A 19,596-nucleotide genomic window follows, 5' to 3' on the forward strand; every position below is an offset into this window, starting at 1 on the left:
TTCAACTTTCTTTATCAGTTTTTTACAACACATTAGCAATACAGTTACCGGGTCAGGATAGGTTGTTCCAATTGCTTTTTTTTTCTTCACATTGTGACTTTTAGTCAACCCCTACATGTCGTTAACATTGTAGAAAGGAAAAAGAGGACAGAATAGGATAGGAAAGCAAGGGGTGAAAGAAGAGATAGTGGACAGGCACTTGAGAGTTGCATTGCATTGCATATTATTTACGTCTGACTTACAGTGGGGACTTGTTCCCATAAGAAACAGAGTTGACGGCTATACGGTTTTCCTAAGTGAAGCCAAGGAGATATACCAAGGAAGTGAAAGTGAGAGACATTTGAAAGTAAACTTAGTTAAAGAACAAAAAATAGGACTGTAAGAGTTGGTTCCCTGATATAAAAGCGATACATTGAAAACAACAATGTAATCCACGAAGAAACCCAGTACCAAGAGCTCTCAAACCATAGGAGGGATATAGTGGCCCCAGCACACAGAACGCCATCTCTGGATCCAGGGCAGTTCGTACTAACTGTTTAAAAGAGCCAAGAACGCAGGGCATGTCTCAATCAGCTGATAACACCTCCTGTGCCTGCTGTTTGCTGAGTCAGGGAGGACTCTGTACTGAATGAATAATGTGTTTCGTGCCTCTCGTGCCCTCACACACTCCTCCGAGGTCACTCAGCACTGCATAGAGAAGAGGAAGCGGTCGGGCCGAGTTCAGCTGAGGCCGGGGAAGGAACCGACTGCTTGTAGAAGAGTGTTGGAGAGTCCAGCGGTGCTCAGACGACTCCAGATATCCAAGGTTGGAGGTCAGGCATGTGTAGAAAATAAAAGAGCCATTTTGCCCCTAACCTCTCCAGCTCTCTTCTCTTGCTCGCTTTCTACTTTGAAATTGCTTCCTCCATTATTACTCTGTCCCCTCCACGCCCGCGTTTCCGCCTTGCCCTTTTCCCACCTTTCATGTCCTATCTCGCTTTCCATTTCCCGCCGTCCCCATCTCTCCCGTCCTTTCTCTCATGTCTAACTTTATCGCTCTTTCTTTGAAGCAAAGGTTTTTGTTTGGCAAATGCCTGCGCCGCAGTAATTTTACGACATGTTAACAGACTAAATACCAATAACCGTCCAACAGTGCTCTCCAGTTACACAAAAACATTTCAATCAATCAAAGCTTTATTACGGCAATTAAGTCTTAAAGCACATACATATAATAGCTTAAAAAGATACAGATACTTAAAAAACCTTAGATTTACAAAACATTAAAATATACAATGTGCGTATACAAACTAGAAAAAAGACATACAAACCATTTAATTAAAAAAAATATTAAAAGAGATCTAATCATAATGCAGAGTAATTAATTGGGTCTGTTTATTGTGGGCAAAAGGATTTGGGTATTGCTCAACTTAAGAGTCCACCGACATTTCTTTCTACACCTCTGCGTCTCATTCGTTATCTCTTTATCTCCTTTCCCTTCTCTTTTCCTTTCTCTCTTCCCTTTCCTGCCGTCCTTTCTTAGCCTTGTAAATACCATTTGTGTTTCTGTTGCTTTGTCTCTCTTTCTCTCTGCCTCTGCCTGGTGCTCCTGAACTTTCTCCTTTTCCCCTTTCCTCTGTCTGTCTAGGCAGTCAATGGCGTAACGCAAAATGTCGCCACCCCTCCCCTCGAATAATGTGATTGGGGGCCCTTGAGTCTCTCATATTTCACATACATTCATTGGCCTTAGTTCAACGGGGCCCCTTGGAATGTTTGGAGACCGCTGAATGTTTGGGGGTCCCCCTCCCATGCAGGAGCTGCACCATCCGGTCTACTCCTATCTGCCTCACTCTCCGTGCATGTTTCCTATTGTGTTTTTATCTGGCTCCTCTTTTCCAGCTTTTTGCCTTCCAACACCCCTCATCTATTTCTGTCTCTCCCCCTCACCTTTTTTGCCTCTCATCATCTCTCTCTGCATCTTTCTGTATCTTTCTTATGACAATCTATCAATCAATCAATCAATCAATCAGGGGTTGGAAAAGTGCAACCACTCACCCGTAAGGGTCTCAAGGCCGTGGGGTGGGTGCTCGGTTGAGTGCTGGGGTCCTCCCAATAGCAGGTCTTGAGGTCCTTCCTGAACTGGTGCAGTGTGGGGGCTTGCCGGAGTTGGAGGGGAAGGTTATTCCAGGCCTTGGCTTTGACGTAGGAGAAGGACTTATCTCCCATTCTGGTCTTGTAGGTGCTAGGGACGAATGCCAGAGCGAGGTCGGTTGATCAGAAGTTGTCTTTTGGGGTGCATGGAAGGTGAGGCGACTGTTCAGGTATTTATATCCGGTGTTGTGAAGGGCCTTGTATGCGTGGGTGAGGAGTTTGAAGGTTATTCTTCTTTCGACTGGGAGCCAGTCTCCTCCATTGCTTCTATTCCTTCCCGGGCATAGCTCTTCTTTCGATTTCTCTATATCCTTGTTCCATGTCAATTTTTATGTTAAAATATTTCTCCTTCTTTTTAATTTCCTTCATACCATCGGTGATGGTGCAGTTATGTATCAGAATTTGCACCACTTCTACAAAATTCAAACAAGCTTAGATAAAGCCTGTAGGTTTTGCTTTTGCATAATGGATGTTCACAGAGCACATATAATATGCTATTTGAGATATCCTGTTATTGTTTTAAAAAATGAATGTAGTGTTGTGCTTCACTTTTATTTTTGACATTGACTCACTTATTTATTTCACCCCGCCCATTTGGACTAGATTTTCACTCGTAACATATGATGGAGAATCTATTTAGACGTTATCAAAGTGAAAATTAAAACTCAACAGATCTCATATTCTATCCGGGATCCCAGAATACCTGAGAAACCTTTTCATCAATTTAATTCCTCAAATAAGTCGTAACCCCAGCACTGCAATCCCAGCCGAGGCAAAATAGGAGTATTTCTTCAGGATGTAAAGTTTGGGAGCATTATTTCTTAGGTGGGTCTATTGAAGAAAAAAAAATTCTAGGCTAGATGACGACAACCATCGCATCAGAACCCTGTTTTTATGTCTATTTAAAACCTTTAAAACTATATTAGCATTGCACGATAAAAAGTGAATCACATACATCATTCAATGATACTAGAGTATTTGCAGATACATTCCACTCCCCGATCAGACTCCCACTCACAAACCTTCTGTAGGAAGCTGGCTCTTTATATAGTGGTCCAAAATGAGGTACACTGTTTAGAGTGCAGGCAAACCCTGATTGGTTTATAGAGGCACAAATGATATCCCAAATGCTCCCTTTTGTGGAATTATGAGCGAGCAGTTAGGTGTATCAGAGGGAAGAACTAAAGCATTTATTGACACAGAGGCAATAAATGAGACACTCAGGAATACATCCAAGACCAATTTAGAAAAATAAGTCGTATTTTTATATAACTTTGGATACAAAGAACTTCAATAGCAAGTAAGTAATTTTTAGGATATTGATTTTAGCAGATAAGTAAAATGTTCACTTAAATGCATCTTTACACACAATGCTTCCCTATGGGACAAAAGACATGTATAGCATATGGGTAATTGCGTTCGGTTTTCCGTTATGTCCTTCAGTACTTTGGGGCGTAGGAGGCCAAGGTCCAAAGTACTACCTCAGATTATTGTTACCTGCCCTGGGGCGTCTAGGTGCAGAAGTGCTGATCGCGTTGGTAGCTGTGCGCGCTACACCGTTAAAGAGAAGGGGTGCCCCTAGAAACAGGCTTCAGAGAGGGATTTGGGGACAGGTACGCGAGCTCCTAACAGGGGGCTCGGGTACAAGAGTCTAGTGGACAAGGAAGCACAGTCGGTCCGTTAGTACCTGGGCTGAGAGACTTGGTGCAGAGGAAAGAGGTCAGCCTGGCTCTGGGCGTCCTGGAGCCTTGCGATTGTCTGTCTTGCTAGTTGAGGGTGTAAAAATCAGGACAGCTGGGACACTTTGGAAGTGGGTCTCTGTGGTGCTGATGTCCCTCGATGGCTGCTTTTTCTTAGAGTCATTGGAGTACTGATTGGACTCTCACAGTCTTTGCTTGTTGCAAGGAGTCCGGTACCGTGGGTATTGGTCCTGTGCTGTTCCGGTTGGCCCTGGTGTCCTCTTACTTTGTGAAGAGACAGATATGACCTTCAAGAACACAGGGTACTCATCCGGGGGGAGCTGCTGCATCATGCTTTACTTACATATCAATCAGGCGTTTGTTAAGCGTGACTACTCACCCGTAAGGGTCTCAAGCCGCTGGGGAGAGGGGGTTAGCAGGCTCCAGTCCATCAGGGGGGGCTTTCAGTCATCTCTCTTCATCCATTGGTCTGTTCTTGTGTCATTCCCATTTTGATTCCTCCCAATAATGCATAGCGCATAGGGCAATGGGTCAGCCTACTTCACCTACTAGCTAACTTCATTTTGAAGGACTGCATTTACCTTTTTCACACAGAGCACAACTGCACACAAAGTAGTTCCCTTCAATGCCTGAATATTTATTTGTACTGTATTACTACTTTAGTGTTACCGTTCTTTGTAGAGCCTGATGTGATAGCAGGACGGTTTCTAACAGATGAGAGTACGGGAACATTCCTTCTTTATCAGTTCCTGTCTCCTGAGAATTCTGTTGTACATTTCTTATGACGTGGCCTTTGTTTATCTAGCTCCTTCTTTTTCACACCGTACAAGCAGTTCACATAAACTCTGAATAAAAGCACATACGAGTGCCCTATCTTTGCGATCCTTCTTTCCTCGTTCATTCCTTCTTTTTTTGCTTTTCCCTCTTTGATTGTTTATCTTTCTTGCTTTCCTCTTTCTTGCTTGCTTTCATTCTTTCTTCCTTCCTTTGTTTTCTCTTTCTTTCTTTCCTTTGGTCTTCCTTCTTTTTCCTCTTTCCTTCTTTCTTCCCCTTTTTTCTTGCCTTTCTTTGTTTCTTCCTTGCTCTTTCTTACCTCCTTTCTTTCCTTTTTTGTTTCTTTCTTACCTTCTTTCAGCTTTCTTTCCTTCTTTCTTTCTTGCATTTTTCTTTCTTTCTTTCTTTCTTTCTTTCTTTCTTTCTTTCTTTCTTTCTTTCTTTCTTTCTTTCATCTCCCTCTTTCTTTCTTGCCTTTCTCTTTCTTTCTTTCTTGCCTTTCTCTTTCTTTCTTTCTTGGCTTCCTCTTTCTTGTCTTCCTCTTTCTTTCTTGCCTTGCTTACTTTCTTTCTTGTGTTCCTCCTTCTTTCTGGCCTTCCTCTTTCTTTCTTTTTTCTTGCTTTAATCTTTATTTCTTCCTTTCTTTCTTTCTTTCTTTGTTTGTTTGTTTGTTTCTTTCTTTCTTCTCAACTGTGGAACCACATTTAGGGGGTCATTATGATGGCGGATTTTCCGCATACTCCGGGCCGGCGGAAGCCACCGCCGGCCCGGAGTATGCGGGAAATCCGCCGAGGAGGCCTGCAAGACCCACCGCCAAATCAGGATGGCTGGTGGGTCTCACAATCTGTCCGCCGCTTTTCCGCCGCGGTCGGAAGGCGACCACGGCGGAAAAGCACTAACATGGCAGGCGGTGTCTATCAGACACCGCCAGCCATATTAGGATGTAGGGAAAGTAATGCTTTTCCGCGGCGGCTTTTCCGCCGTGGAAAAGCATACGGACAATCACTTTGGGGGCCCGTTGCGGGCCCCCTGGGTGAAGGTTGCGTGGGGGGTGCACATGGGGGGTACCTATGGTACCCCCCTGCCTTTGCGTGCACGAAGCGGCAGGCACCGTGCGGTGCCTGCCGCTTTGTGCATGCAAATGCACAGCTTTCGTTTTTTACATTGCAGCGGGTGCTGCTTCAAGCAGCACCCGCCGCAATGTAAAACATACAGGATGTGACCGCCAGGGTGGCGGTCACATCCTAATTGCCATGGAGGGACCGCCGCTGCCCATGCGGACGGTCCCTCCTACTCAGGGGTGGCGGACGGACGCAAGTCCGTCCGCCATCCTAATCGGCCCCTAAATGTGGTCAAGAGAAGAAGCTTGCCAAATTTGTGAAAAATGCAATGGAATTCTATAATATTGAGCAGGGACAAACAGACTTTAAATCTCACATATGTACCTTAATTTTCTGTGATCTGTCTAATCTTTTTCTAGAAATCTTCAGTCTGCTACACTGATTCTTGATTCATGATGCTGGTTTTAGAGAGCTCTGAGGATCTAAAGAAAATAGAGGAGTTCCTCGCCCAGGGTGTCCCGGAGTCACTGACGGTAAGTCTCCTTACCCATTTAACCTGCACAGGCCAGTCAAGAAAACAACCAGTTCCAAGCTGACAGGTTGTCAGCAGACCACAAAGAACATAGCCTTAAGTCAAAACAATATAGGTCAAACTGGTGAAAAGATGGCAAAGTTAATAGATGAAAGAGGATGTTGTGACAAAGAGTAACCTAGGCAGCTGGAAGCGTGGCCATATATGAGCAGGAGGGCAGGAAGAGGTGGCAGGGCTGGAATAAGTGACACTGGCAAGGGAGGAGGTGAGGGAGAGGATGAACTGCACAGGGTTAGATGTGTCATCAACAACCTTTTGACCCAGAAGCAATGACAAGGTTGATCGCTTGTCCCTTCTTTAGCCTTCAAAAGTGCTTTATTTTAGCTGCTGATGGTCTAAAAATAAAAAATGGCAAGCAGTGGAAAATAAAGAAAGTAAATGGAGCCCTGTTTACTTTCTCTTTCAGCTGCTGCTTGTCATTGAGACCTGGGGTAGCAAGGGCAGTGCCAAAAGGCATGGATGTATTCGTTAGCAGCTTCTAAACCCAGCCACTTCTAGTTCATTTCAATGGGAGAACAGAGATCTGCTGTTTGATATTGAAAGGAGAATACATAAGTGAGACACAGAGAAAAGAGCAAGCAGAGTTAGAAAGCAAAAGAAAGAAAACTATCTTGAATTTCATTTAAAAGCATGCTGAAACACTACAACACCCCAATCGTTTGCCATTCAAATTATGCCCAGATTTTTATCCCATCTGTGCTGACATCGTATGAGTGAGGCACTCAATGCATCCGTTTTCGTATCGCGACACTCTAATGTTAGATAAACTTTGCACACACATTTATTGCACTCAATTTAATTTATGCTAAAGCTATAAATACATATACTCCATTCTGTTACACCATTCTGTTGGTGAAATAAATCCCAGGTGTGCATGCCCACATTAATTTCCCTCTGTCTGGTGAAATAATTTTCAAGAATATGATTTCCATATCTCATACTTACCATGTTTTTTTGCTTTTCCATGCCTGAGGTATCTAGGACAAAAAGTCAAGGTTCGACTTGACTTCCCTTTTTTCTCTTTTCCAGGTCTATGGCTCGGTTTTTTACATAAACCGTGGGAACCCTTTAAATATGGAGGTTCTGGTGGATTCCTGGCCTGACTTTAAAACTGTGATATGCAAGCCAAGGCCAGAGGTGAGTAAAAGCGTGGACTCTCTATGACTAAAGCCAAACTGTACCTCTTTGTGTTTTAAACACTGGTATGATATCTCTAGTCAAAGATACTGGATGGCCAGGAGCACCCTCAAAACTGGAGATGCTCTCATGGGTAGTCACCAGTCTGTGACTGGTAGGGAACAAAATACATTAGCATATGACAGCTCTTTGGTAGATAATGTGTTATGTTTTTATGACTCTTATTTTCAAAAGGAAACATTTAAATAAAATCCTACAGTGTATAGGTACCATACTGTTTGCAATCTCGTTACTGTGACCAAGAACGCTAGCCTGTTTGCCTTCATCCTTTCCCTCAGCCCTATGATTAAAGGTTATATTTTATAGATTTCTTTCTGTGAAGATCATGATCCAATGATGCAACATTTTTATCATCTTCTCCAACAAAGTGCACCCAGTTGTTCCAACTCCTGGCTATAGTGTAAGTGGTAGCATAGCCTGTATTCTATGATACTTCTGAGACTGCAAGGTTGTATACATATAGAGCATGCTTGTTTCCTATTCTGCTCGAACATACATTTTCCATATAACAGCATTTGCAAAAGAAAAGCCCATAGAATACCAATTATTCCAAAACATTGCGAATAAGCAACAGATTGGAACATAGCAAGTTTAAACAAAGAACCCATAGTGCATGATTACGTTATGGAGAAAAGCGTCACAGGTCAAGATGGGTAGCAGTGAGATCGGACGGTAGTTTGCTAGTGAGGCGGGGTCAAGTTTTTTTTTTAAGAAGCGGTTTCACAATGGCATGTTTCCACTCTTTGGGTACTGTGCCACTTACGAGGGTTAATGAGATGAGGTGGGAGAGTTGGGTAAGAATACTTTTCCCTCCTTCCTCAAGAATGTGCGGGGGTGCTGGATCTAAGCGGAAAGTGGATAACCCTTAAGGCTCTCTTCATGGTTTTCTCAGCATTGTACAATAAAGGACCCAGGCATCTTAATTCTCCTTTCTTTTTTTTTTCTTTTCAGTTTTTTATTGCAAGCAAGTCAGGTACAAGACATTATTAAGAAATCAAGAAAAAAAAATAGAGACATTACAGTTCAGTAGATGGTCAAAGCACAAATAAACATCAATGGATGACATTTAGACAGTAACCTAGAAAGACAAGCCGTCTACCTCCCCAATTCCCCCAGAATCCATTGCTGCACTGGGGCCCAAATTTTCTCCCCCAGAAATCTTTTTCTGCGTCCTTTCACAGCATAGATGGCATGTTCCAGATTATACTTAGCTAACAGGCGAGCCCTCCAAGTATGGAATAATAGCGGGTCTGGGCTTATCCATTCTTGAGTAATACAAGCACGATATACAGACATACAGATAAATATCAGCTTTTTTTATCATCTGATATGTTTTCAGAGGATACCCCTATCAGTACTAACTCTGTCGTCAGATTTACAGAGGTTCCAAGTATTAGAGACAAAAATATTTGAATTTCAGAGAGAACATATGATAGCTGTGGGCAAAGAAAAAACATGTGGGTTGCATCTGCTGCCTCTAGCAAACATCTCTTACAAACTATAGGTGACGATGCTCCCCATTTAGAGATTTTTGCCGGGGTATGATATAAATCAAAAAGAACCATATAATGCTGAGTTCGTGATCTGCCCGTCAGAAGGATGGAGTTAGCCATCAGAATGGAATCTTCAATCAGCACATTAGTTACCCCCAGGTTCGACGCCCACCGCTCTTGTACTGATGTTAAGTCATCTGAATAAACTGAGATCAGCAGATTATAAAAGAAACTAATCTTTCTTCTGATATATAAAGACTCAATCAGGTGAATCTTCTGAAGCTCGAGCGTTCAGCAGGTGATAACGTTTTAAAATAACTGTGCAATTGGAAGTATTTAAAATAATCAAGAGTTGAAATATTAAAGTTAGCTTGTAAGGTCTGAAAAAGAATCATTTCGTCATTCTGCCATAAATCACCAATGCAATTGATTCCTTGTTTAGACCATTTTATCATAATATGATCCCTAAAGATAGCAGAAAGAATATGCTTGGATATCAACGGAGTGTATTTCAAAATTTTTGGGATCCCCACATGTCGCTTAATGATTTTCCATGCCCGATATGCTGCTGTTACAATCTTAAATTTGGTTTTCTTGTAATAGCTCGGTTCTATATTTTTTAGCAAGCAGCTGCGAGCCTCTGCCCCTAAAGGAATTTCATAGATAGACGGAGAGTGTGCTTCATAAATTGGGGCTTTAGTACCAATAATTATAGGACTAATGAACTGCAATATTGTTGCTAAATAATAGAACAGGAAGTGTGGAGTGCTCCATCCCCCTCTAACTCTTTGGGAGAGTTAACTTTTTGAAAGCTCTACGATGGCGCTTATAGCCCCAAAGAAATCTCGCGGCCATTTTCTCAAGTTGTTTAAAAAATTCTATTGGAAATTCGAGAGGTACAGTTCGAAAAAGATATAGGAATCTTGGGAGTATTAAGATTTTTAATACATTGTTTCTGCCATGTAGGGACAAATGTAGATGGTCAATACGCTCCAGAGTAGTGTTTGCCTTTTGAAGAATAGGAATAAAATTAAGTTTAGGCATATCAGAGATCGGAGTTGTTAACTTGATTCCCAAATATGTTGCCGTGGCTACTATATTAAGATCTGTCGGTGGATTCTGGCCTAGAAATATAGTGTGGGTTTTAGAGGGGTTTAACTTATATCCTGAAAAGGAACCAAACTGAGCCGCGATCTCTTCAATCTTTGGCATTGCCCTTCTAATATCTGTGGTGATCACCACCACATCGTCGGCATATGCTAACGCCCTATAGGAGGTGCCTGCAACCTCCACTGGCATTATTTCTTCAGCTCGATTCAGCCGATTAAGATAGATATCGATATGAATAGAAAAAAGGAGTGGATATGCCGGGCAGCCTTGTCGAGTGCCATAAAAAATAGGGAATGGGCTAGAGTTACAGGGTTCAAATTTGACACAAGACGTTGGTGACTGATACAAGGCTTTCAACGCCACGATCATTTTTGGTCCGAAGCCTTTACAGCCAAGACATCCCAAAGATAAGGCCATGCCACCCTGTCGAATGCCTTCTCGGCATCCAACAGGGTGATTCCTATGTATGTATTGGTACCCTGCGCCCAGTCCATCAAACTAATTACTCTTCGAACGTGGTCCGCTGTGTCCTTATTGGGAATAAACCCATGTTGCCATCGTGAAACAATGGAGGATATCACTGATGACATACGAGTAGCTAATATTTTCGAAAAAACCTTGCTATCGGCATTTATCAGCGATATCGGTCTATATGATGCCGGGTTAAGGGGAGGATTGTCCTTTTTAGGAAATGCCATTAATGTAGATTGATTCCATGACCCTGGTGGAAATCCTCTCTGAGCTTCCTGGAATGTAATCAGTAAATCTTCCTTCATAACATTCCTAAAAGTCCTAAAAAACTCGCGAGGAATGCCATCAGGCCCCATGGCTTTCCCTGTGGCCAACGAAGCAGAGCTAATTCAATTTCTTCCCATGTAATGTCAACTTCCATAGAATATGACTGAAGATCGGTCAACTTTGAAATATTATTTTCAGCTACGAAATTTAACATCATGTCAGAAGAGTATACCATGTTATCCTGTTTATACAGCTGGGAATAAAATTGTCGAAATACGGCAAGTAATTGGTCTGGATGGTTATGAAGCTGGCCTGTCTCGTCCTGTATCGCATTAATAGTATTTAGAATTTCTTTCTCTCTAGTTCTTTTTGCCAGGATCTTTCCCGAGTTTTCTCCCATTTTGTAAATCTGCGACCTGAATGTCGCAAGTTGTTCTGCCAATTTAGTTGCGAATGTTTCATAGACCCTTGCCTTATGTATATCCAATGTAGTTTTAATTTGCTCAATGTCTTGTGATGTGGAGATGGCTGTAACTAATTTTTCCTCCCATTCTCGTACTAGATTAAAATTTTGATCTATTTTTTCCCTGATACTTTTTTGTTTCCTAATTGTATAAGAAAGTGTCTCGCCGCGGATCCCTGCCTGAAAGGCATCCCAGATATTTTGAATAGATGCACTTCCTCTATTAATAGCAAAAAACTCCTTAATCCACTTCCTCATGATTTCTATATATACTGAATCTACTAGTAATTTCCGATCAAATGTCCAAGATCTTAAAGTTGAAACAGACCTACTCTCTATCGCTACCTTTAGTACTATTGGGTTGTGATCTGAGATTATTCGAGGAAAAATTTCAAATGTGACACTGTTAATGAGCCCTGAATTCACAAAAAAAGTAGTCTAGTCGTACAAATTTCAGATGGGGATTGGAACAGAAAGTAAAACCAGGAGATAAAGGGTTTTTTGCATATCCCACATCCCTTAATCCATATTCCAATACTAAGCCTCTTACTGCCTTATATGCTTTCTTTTTTAGACCAGGGTATATAGAATCAGCAGATATATCTATCCCACCTTCCAGATGCATATTTAGATCTCCACAAAATATTACAGAGGGTGGCCAATCCGCTAGTTCCAAGCTTAAATAATTCAAGATCTCCGGTTCGTCTGAATTTGAAGCATAAACTGAGCATATTGTCCACAGCTTAGTATCTATTTGAATCTCAATTATCACCCATCTTCCATATTGATCCGTCTTAATGCGTTTTAGAGATCCCAATCCATGTCTCATAAGGATTGCCACCCCCCTTGTGGTGGTACCTTGTGTAGTACACTCAAGTAACTGAATACCCAGATCTTTAAACAGGTTCCTATCATTCCACGTGAGATGTGTTTCTTGCAAACACATTATATCTATTTTCATGCCCTGTATGATTGGATTACAGATCCCCCTTTTTTTCCTGTTATTAATACCACAAATGTTCCAGGAACATATTCTAAATTTTCCCATCTTCAATTAATATATAATGTCCGCACTTTTCCAACTGAATACATCCCTGATAATTGACACATGACTATAGCACATAAGAAGCACTTATGATGTGTGTACGACATCTTGAACATATTTCCATTTTTTTTAGAGATAAAGCAAGAAATGTGCACTAGAACACCAATCACTCTACATAGCAATTTTCTTCTTTTATTCCTGACTTTGCTTGCACCCCCCAACCACCAAAGTGAACCCCCCTTCCCCCCCCACCCCCTGACCCCAACCCATCTCGGGCATAAGGACTTTAGTCCATAGTGTTGATGATAATGCGAGAAGCATCTGGTGTCTCCCTGCCTCCTCCTTCCAACATTAATCTCTTGCCCTACAACCCTTATATCTTTTAACCATAACATGGAGATACTTGAAATGTTTAAACATAGGGTCATAGGGTACAATAGTTAAATATTCTTAAGCCTGCTTATTAGTGTACATATATAATCATAAACATTGGCATAGAGGAGCTCATTAGTTCAATATGGTGCAATGACCTCAGCTTAATACCCCCTGTAAGTCAAAGGAAAAAGATGACTGTATTCATTACATTCAGAAGGAGGCCAGAAGCTCTTTAGCCACCCCTTCCGAGGTCAAAAAGTAGGTTTTCTCTTTAAAAATTACTTTTAATTTGGAAGGGTTTAAGAGAAAGGCCTGAGCGCCTTTAGCCTGGAAGGAAGGGATTAGCTGCCGAAACTGCCAGCGTTGCTCCACAGTGGCGTGGCAGTAGTCAGGCCGAACAAAAAATTCCAGGCCTTTACCCCTTCTTTTTCGATCTGGCCTAGCCAGGTCGTAGAGAGCCTCTCTTGCCCAAAAATTATTTAAGCATATCAGAATTGCCCTTGGTTTTACATTTTAGTCCTGTCTAGGATTTTTTGGGAATGGGAATCTGTGTGCCCGTTGAAGTTCCGTATCCCATTTCCAGTGTACAAGTTCGGGGAATGCTTCTGAGAAAAGGTCAATCACAAATTGTCTTACGTTCCCCCCCTCACTCCCCTCAGGAATACCCAGGATTCGGAGGTTATTCCGGCGTGATCTATTTTCCAAGTCCACCAGTTTCCAATTAATCTTGTCTCTCAGTCCCACGAGTGACGAGATTTGTGTTTGTTGATTAGTCACCGTATCTTCAATCGACTGAGATTCTTCCCTCAGCCTCAATCACTCTGGCAGACATTTCGTTACATGACTTAGCAACTTTTCTAAGATTGTTTTGCAGCCGACGGACTGCGCCTTGCGTGCGGAGATTTTCTGCCCTTGTTTCTTTCCGATGTTGAATCATAAGCTGGCATAATGTATCTAGCGTAGTACCGGCTGCTTGCGTGTTAGTCGGGATATTAATCCGGGTCTGCGATTCCTCTGATGCGTTCATAATGCCTGGTAATAGATCAGCAGTATCTCCGCTTACTGTAAGGACTGTATTCTCCTCAGCGCCCCATTCTGATCTATGTGGGGAGTCACCCTCATCCTCATCCTCAACCTCCTCTTGTCCTCTTGAGCCAAGCGATTCTTGTGGTGAGCTACCCAAACTCTTGCCGCTCAGGTCATCTCTCCAGCCCCCGTCAGCCTCAAGGCTCTCTGCTTCTAATGCCACCGATAGATCGGACATAGAATAAAAATTGCCCGCAGAGTCTACTGACTCAGCATCCTCCACCAGCGTAATTGTTTCAAGAATTTCTTGTGTAGGCTCTTGCGCTGTAGATCCAGATATCTGCAGAGGCGGCGGAGTTACTTTTCCTGGGGGTAGTGATGTTTGAGTCTCTTTGATGCCCTCCTTGCTAATACTTATATTGCCCCCGGTGTCAGTGCCAGAGGGCACACTTATATTCTCAGTCAAGTTTTCTGGTATGTTCACAGTATTTTTCCCCATATTGAGCATTTTTTTCAGCGCAAACATACCCGGTATTTTGGGAATAGCTCCAGACCTACAACTCCCAGAATCCCCCATAATCGGTTGAGCAGTGGCAGGTTCAATGTGATCAGTCGATAAGGCAACCAGGGAGACAGAATATAATTCTCCTTTCTAATGGTATGCTCCACGCAGAACTCTCAGATCCTCCTTCTGCAGGAAGGAGGTCGTTCCCACGTATTGGAAAGCCAGGTGCGGAGGACGCTCTCTCTCAGTTGTTACTGTTAAACTTTGGAAGACTCTGCCTGCTCATGTTTCGGAACAGATTCCTTTTCTGATTTTAAAAAACACCATAAAACATAGTTTTTCTCTTTGTAGGTTCTGTCCTCAGTCCAACTCTGTTTCAGGCTGGGAGGCTAACCTTTTGGCTCAGCGCTTTGAAACCTTTGGGTTGAGTGCGCTCTACAAATTTGTTTCATTTCATTTCAAGTGCCACTATGCATGTATACCAATAACCCCAGTCACTTACATTAAACTCCACTGCCCTCTGCTGGTTGTTTTGGTAGGAAGAAGCAAAGGCCAGATTTATTATTCTTTAACTGACAGCCATGAGCCAATGACATGGTGCCTAATTTGTATGGTTATATGGAAATATTTTTTGTAATAAATGAAGTCAGAATTAAACGTTATATGAGAGGCTGAGGAGGGTACGTATTCCACACAGGAGCTCTCTCTGTCCACTCAAAAGTGGAGGACAGATGGTGTAAAAGTGTTTAAATATAGCCCAATATTATTAGAGGAACCCTCTGCAACTGTAGTGCTTACAAAGAATCAGGATGTTACCTTTTTTTCAAATGTAGACAAAGAAATGTTAATCATCTAATGAAAATCCACAAACATACAAGGCGTTCTTCTAATTCAGTAACTTTCCACAGTACTTGTTGAAGCCACAGGTATCTGTATTCGCCCTAAGTACCTTCTCCACCTCAGTTTATATGGAAGGCAGCGCCAAGCACAGTATTCCAAAGGGGAATTGACTCTGCCTGTTGCATTAGTGAGGAAGTAAGCCGGTAATACCCTATTTATCATATACCAGGTGCTGTATTATAGATCTGCTGGTGCAAAACACACGTCGGCTGTCACAATATACTACTAATATTGACTGAAATAACGGAATCTGAGACACCATCATTGAAATTTGAGCATTTTTGCAGTTTGGAGATGAATGCTTCAGAAGTGGGGACACAAAGGCAGTTTTCAGGTCAATGGAAATGTATTCCAGATGAGGGTAGAAATTATCATTTGTACATTGGTGGACATCAGACTGGAGCACACTCGGCAATTACTAATTTCTGATGGAAGAGGATAGTTAGGGCGCATGCACAATTTTCAAGTATATGAAGTTATTGTGAGAGACAGTGGATTGTTAAATAAATCTAAAGGGCAGCTGGGGAAGTGGGTGGGGAGGCGGCGGCAAGGGTTCCAATGAGGAGTCATCTTACTGCCTCATCAGTATTCAGTGGTCAGGTAAGAGTCTCCATGTCAGTGGTGGAAAGGGACCATTCCTTAAACATGAACATGTCTCCCTCTCCACAGAATCTATCACCTAGCTAAAGGCAAAAATACTTCCCCCAATATGGCGCAGACTACCCAGCATGACACCAGGACAGTCTGTTCTTTTCATTCTGCGCTGCAGAATAGTGCCTAGAGAGGTCAGAAATAAGTTTTTTTTCAGCATTATATGTTTTATACTGTTGTTCCCTTACTGGACTTGTGAGAGCAGTCTCCTTATCTAGGGGACCGCCCTGCCTCGCACAGTGGACGTTGGTTCATTTGTGGGCTGTGTCGCAGAGCATCCTCTAGCCCATTGTTTTTCCCCCGCATAATGGATCACCCTTCGGTGTACGTGAGGCACTTTTGCCCCGGGCTTCCCGCATTTATAATGCGGCTCTTCAGTGACGGTGAGTGTCCTGTTTGGCACATTGTTTCTCTCCCCGGGATTTACTGTATAACACCCTTTGCCTCGAGATAACCGCACTTTGGGGTTTGGTGTTTTATGGTACACTGGATGTCGTGGGGCCCGCCAGCTGTGGGCAATGCAGGTAAGAGCCGCGGGCCGCTGGAGTCGGGTGGGGAGGTGGGGCCGGGAATTTCCACAGATGACGATGAGAGAAAATTAAATAGATAGATAATTTTCTCTCATCGTCGTCTGCCATAATCCCTTCACTTTTAGTATCACCAGTGGCAGGGAATATCATATGCCTGGGCAGTTCAGACAGTACCCTCTGGTTACCGGATCAAATTTTCATCTCACCCAGTTTTGGTTTTCAATGAGGCTCCTCTGCCCCTGAACCCCATGAGGCGAGAGCCACTACTGGAAGGCTTCCTCGCATCCCTAGACCTAATGGACGCATACCTGTATGTTCCCATCCATCTAGCGGATCAGAAATTTCTTCACTTTCCAGTGGGCATGAGGCATTACCAATTCTAGGTGCTTCCTTTCAGCTTTCCATCGGTGCCAAGGGTTTTTACAAAACTCTTCGGTTCCCTGGTAGGAATACTCCATTCTCAAGGTATTCAAGTCTACCCTTACTTGGATGATTGGCTAATTGTCTCTCCTACTTTTTCTAAGACAATGGAAGAGGTGCTACAGGTCTGCTGTTTTCTGGAAATGTTTGGGTTTCTCAACAACTGCAGAAAATCCGCCCTGGGTTCCTCTCAGTCACTAAAGTGCATCAGGCCCTCTTCCGGATGGATCTGGGGAAGGTGATCCTGTCACCCAAAAATCGACTCTGTTACAACATCTCTCTTGTTTTCTGTTCCACCCACATGTGTCTGCCTGTCACTGGCTGTGGAATCAGAGGGATATGGTCTCCACTCTGCAAGTGCTCCCTGGGTCCGTCTCCAATTGTATCACCACATGCATCAACTTCTTCGCCACTTGGATCTGGCTTCTCAGGAATACAAGGCTCTCATTCCTGTTTCTCCAGAGATCTCTCCAGTGGTAGTTGTCACCTCACAATCTCTCCAAGGGTTTCATTGTCAATTCTCCTCCAACAGAGGTCTTGACGACTGATGCAAAATCCAAGGGGTGGGCGGAGTTTCTGGGATATTCCAAGGTCTGAGGAAGATGGTCCCACTTTGAGGCTCTTGGTCCCACTTTGAGGCTCTCCAGTCCTCAAACTGGAGGGAGTTGATGGCGGTTTGGTAGGTGCTTCTTTGGTCCGCTTCTCTCATTTGAATCCAGGCTGTCTGTGTCCAGACAGACAACCAGATCAGCCGTGCCTTCGTCAAGCAGCAAGAGGGGATGCAATGGGCTCTGTTTCTCCTTTTCTGGAAGATTGGCCTGTGGGATGAGAGGAATCTCCTCTCTCTCTTGGAAGTCTATCTTCTGTGGAGGGAGAATGGGCTTTCAGATTCCTTGAGCATGGTGGTACCCTGTCAGTGACCATGTGTCTGTCGCCCCTTCTGTTACAGCAGATTTTTTCCAGATTCTGCTTTCCCTGGCTGGATCTTTTTGCATTGGAGGAGACGGTCCTTCTTCTTCAGGTTGCAGACTGGCTCCCTCGAGGTCAGTCTGGGCGATAAATGCTTTCTCCGTCCTGTGGTCTCAGGAGCCCCTGATTCTTGGAAGTCATTCTGGGATGACTGGAAGAACGGAGGTTTTTCCAGTCATCCCTGAATGGTCCTAGAGACCTTGATTACCCCTTCCTTAGGTTTTGGCAGTGTGTCCACATTCGAGGTATCCCATTCAGCCGTCTCCACTGCAAGAACCTATTCACAGCATGTCCTCTCTCCTGTGCCTCCAGCTGGGGGTATAACACTTAAGAGTTTGACCTTGTTGCCTCAGGGTTGTTCACTTTAGGTGGCTCAGAGCATCCAGTTGTCTCATACGCCTTCCACCCTGAAGTCTTATAGTCATAGAAGAACTTTGACTCTTGGTGTAAGGGGAAGGATGTGTCTCCTGTTTCCTGTGATGCTCATCAGCCCATTAAACATTTTTAGCATTGGTTTTGAGTTGGATCTAGCGATGTGTTGGAAACTGGGTTTTTGTTGCAGAAGTCACCCCACTTTTGCCTGGTTTTTGATGCAACTATGCCTGAAGTGCAAAAGCTTCTTGCTAAGCAGGTCCCCAGTGCCAGTGTTCTTTTCCCAAAACATGTTCATTGGTCACTTGATCTCCAATTGATTAGGCCTTTAGCACCACTGTACGTCCCTAATAAGTGGAGCCCATGGTATCTAGGGCATTGATACTAAAGAGGATCCCTAGGAACTTCAACATATATTGGGCCACTCTAAGGGACCCATCACCAAACCAATGCAGACTGCCATTGCAGGCTGCCTGACAAGGTGCTCTAAAAACTGAAAATACCACATGGCACACACCATGTGTGTCATGTCCCCTAACACTGCATGTAATATTTTAAGTTACCTCCAGCAGGTCTTACAGCCATAATACAGGGTGCATTATATTATATATGAGGACATATCTGCATGTGCAGATATGCCCCTTTGCTGGCCAGTTCAATTACTAACAGTACAAGTGAACAGAGAAGCCATCTCAAGGTATGTTCTAGGTGCTGATTAAAATGAGTCTGCCGCCTACATTATGGCTTCACTGAAACATCAAAATACAGAAGGAGCGTAAATTTGAAATCACTTAATATTGATAAACTATCAAGTTTTTAAATGCATTCAGTCCAAAAGAAAAATCTTCAAATCCAAAGATGTGTAGTTCGGTTTCTTTATTTAGCAATGTCAGCCAGCTTCCCACAAACTTAACACAAATTACACCCCACGCGTTTCGTCCCCATCCAGGACTTCATCAGGGCTGTCTTGTCTAGAGTATTTGTGGCTCCACTGAAACCTATGATGTTTGGTATCAAACACCTCGTATTAATAAACCCACACTGAATCCAGTGACAGATTTGTTAATACATGCACCCAGAGTGTACCTTGGAGGCACCACCTGAAAAACTACCGAACTCCAGTGTGTTGGCTGACTGGTCCTGTCCAGCCTGACATCAGAAATGTGGTTCTGATCCCCTGGAGGTGAGAGCCCATTCTCTCTCTGAGGTCCAAAACAAAACCTGCTCTGGCAGGATAAGTTGTCACCTCCACCAAGCGGGATGACTCGTAATCTGCATATCAAGGCAGGAGGCTTCAAAGGCCTCCACCACCTGTGATATGTAACCCTGGCTTCCCCAAGACCCGGTAAATGCCAACCCCTACCCAGGGCCCTTTTGGCACCAGGACAGGTGGGAAAATTTGCTAGTCAGGAGGCTAGTTCACCCTAAGGCTAGTACCACCCCTAAGGTGAACTACCTGAAGAGAACATGACTAGGAAAAGTCCACATCCTGGTTTTTGGTGGCATTAGGTCTCCTGGGTCGGGGTATGCCCACTTCCCACAGGAAGT

At 43.4% G+C, this 19,596-nt stretch overlaps 1 protein-coding gene across 1 annotated transcript in view; it reads left to right on the forward strand.

Annotated features, from left to right (window-relative positions):
• Positions 1–661: 661 nt before the first annotated feature.
• The window catches only part of LOC144769006 (glycine N-acyltransferase-like), a 95,677-nt gene continuing 76,742 nt past the window's right edge, over positions 662–19,596 (forward strand). Inside the window, exons 1-3 of the mRNA XM_078653003.1 lie at positions 662–812; positions 6,082–6,195; positions 7,284–7,391. Of these exons, the coding sequence (XP_078509129.1) occupies positions 6,115–6,195; positions 7,284–7,391 (189 nt within the window). The 5' untranslated portion in view covers positions 662–812; positions 6,082–6,114. The remainder of the gene's footprint in view (positions 813–6,081; positions 6,196–7,283; positions 7,392–19,596) is intronic.

The sequence above is a fragment of the Lissotriton helveticus genome, chromosome 1_1, assembly GCF_964261635.1.
Source record: "Lissotriton helveticus chromosome 1_1, aLisHel1.1, whole genome shotgun sequence".
NCBI lineage: Eukaryota > Metazoa > Chordata > Amphibia > Caudata > Salamandridae > Lissotriton > Lissotriton helveticus.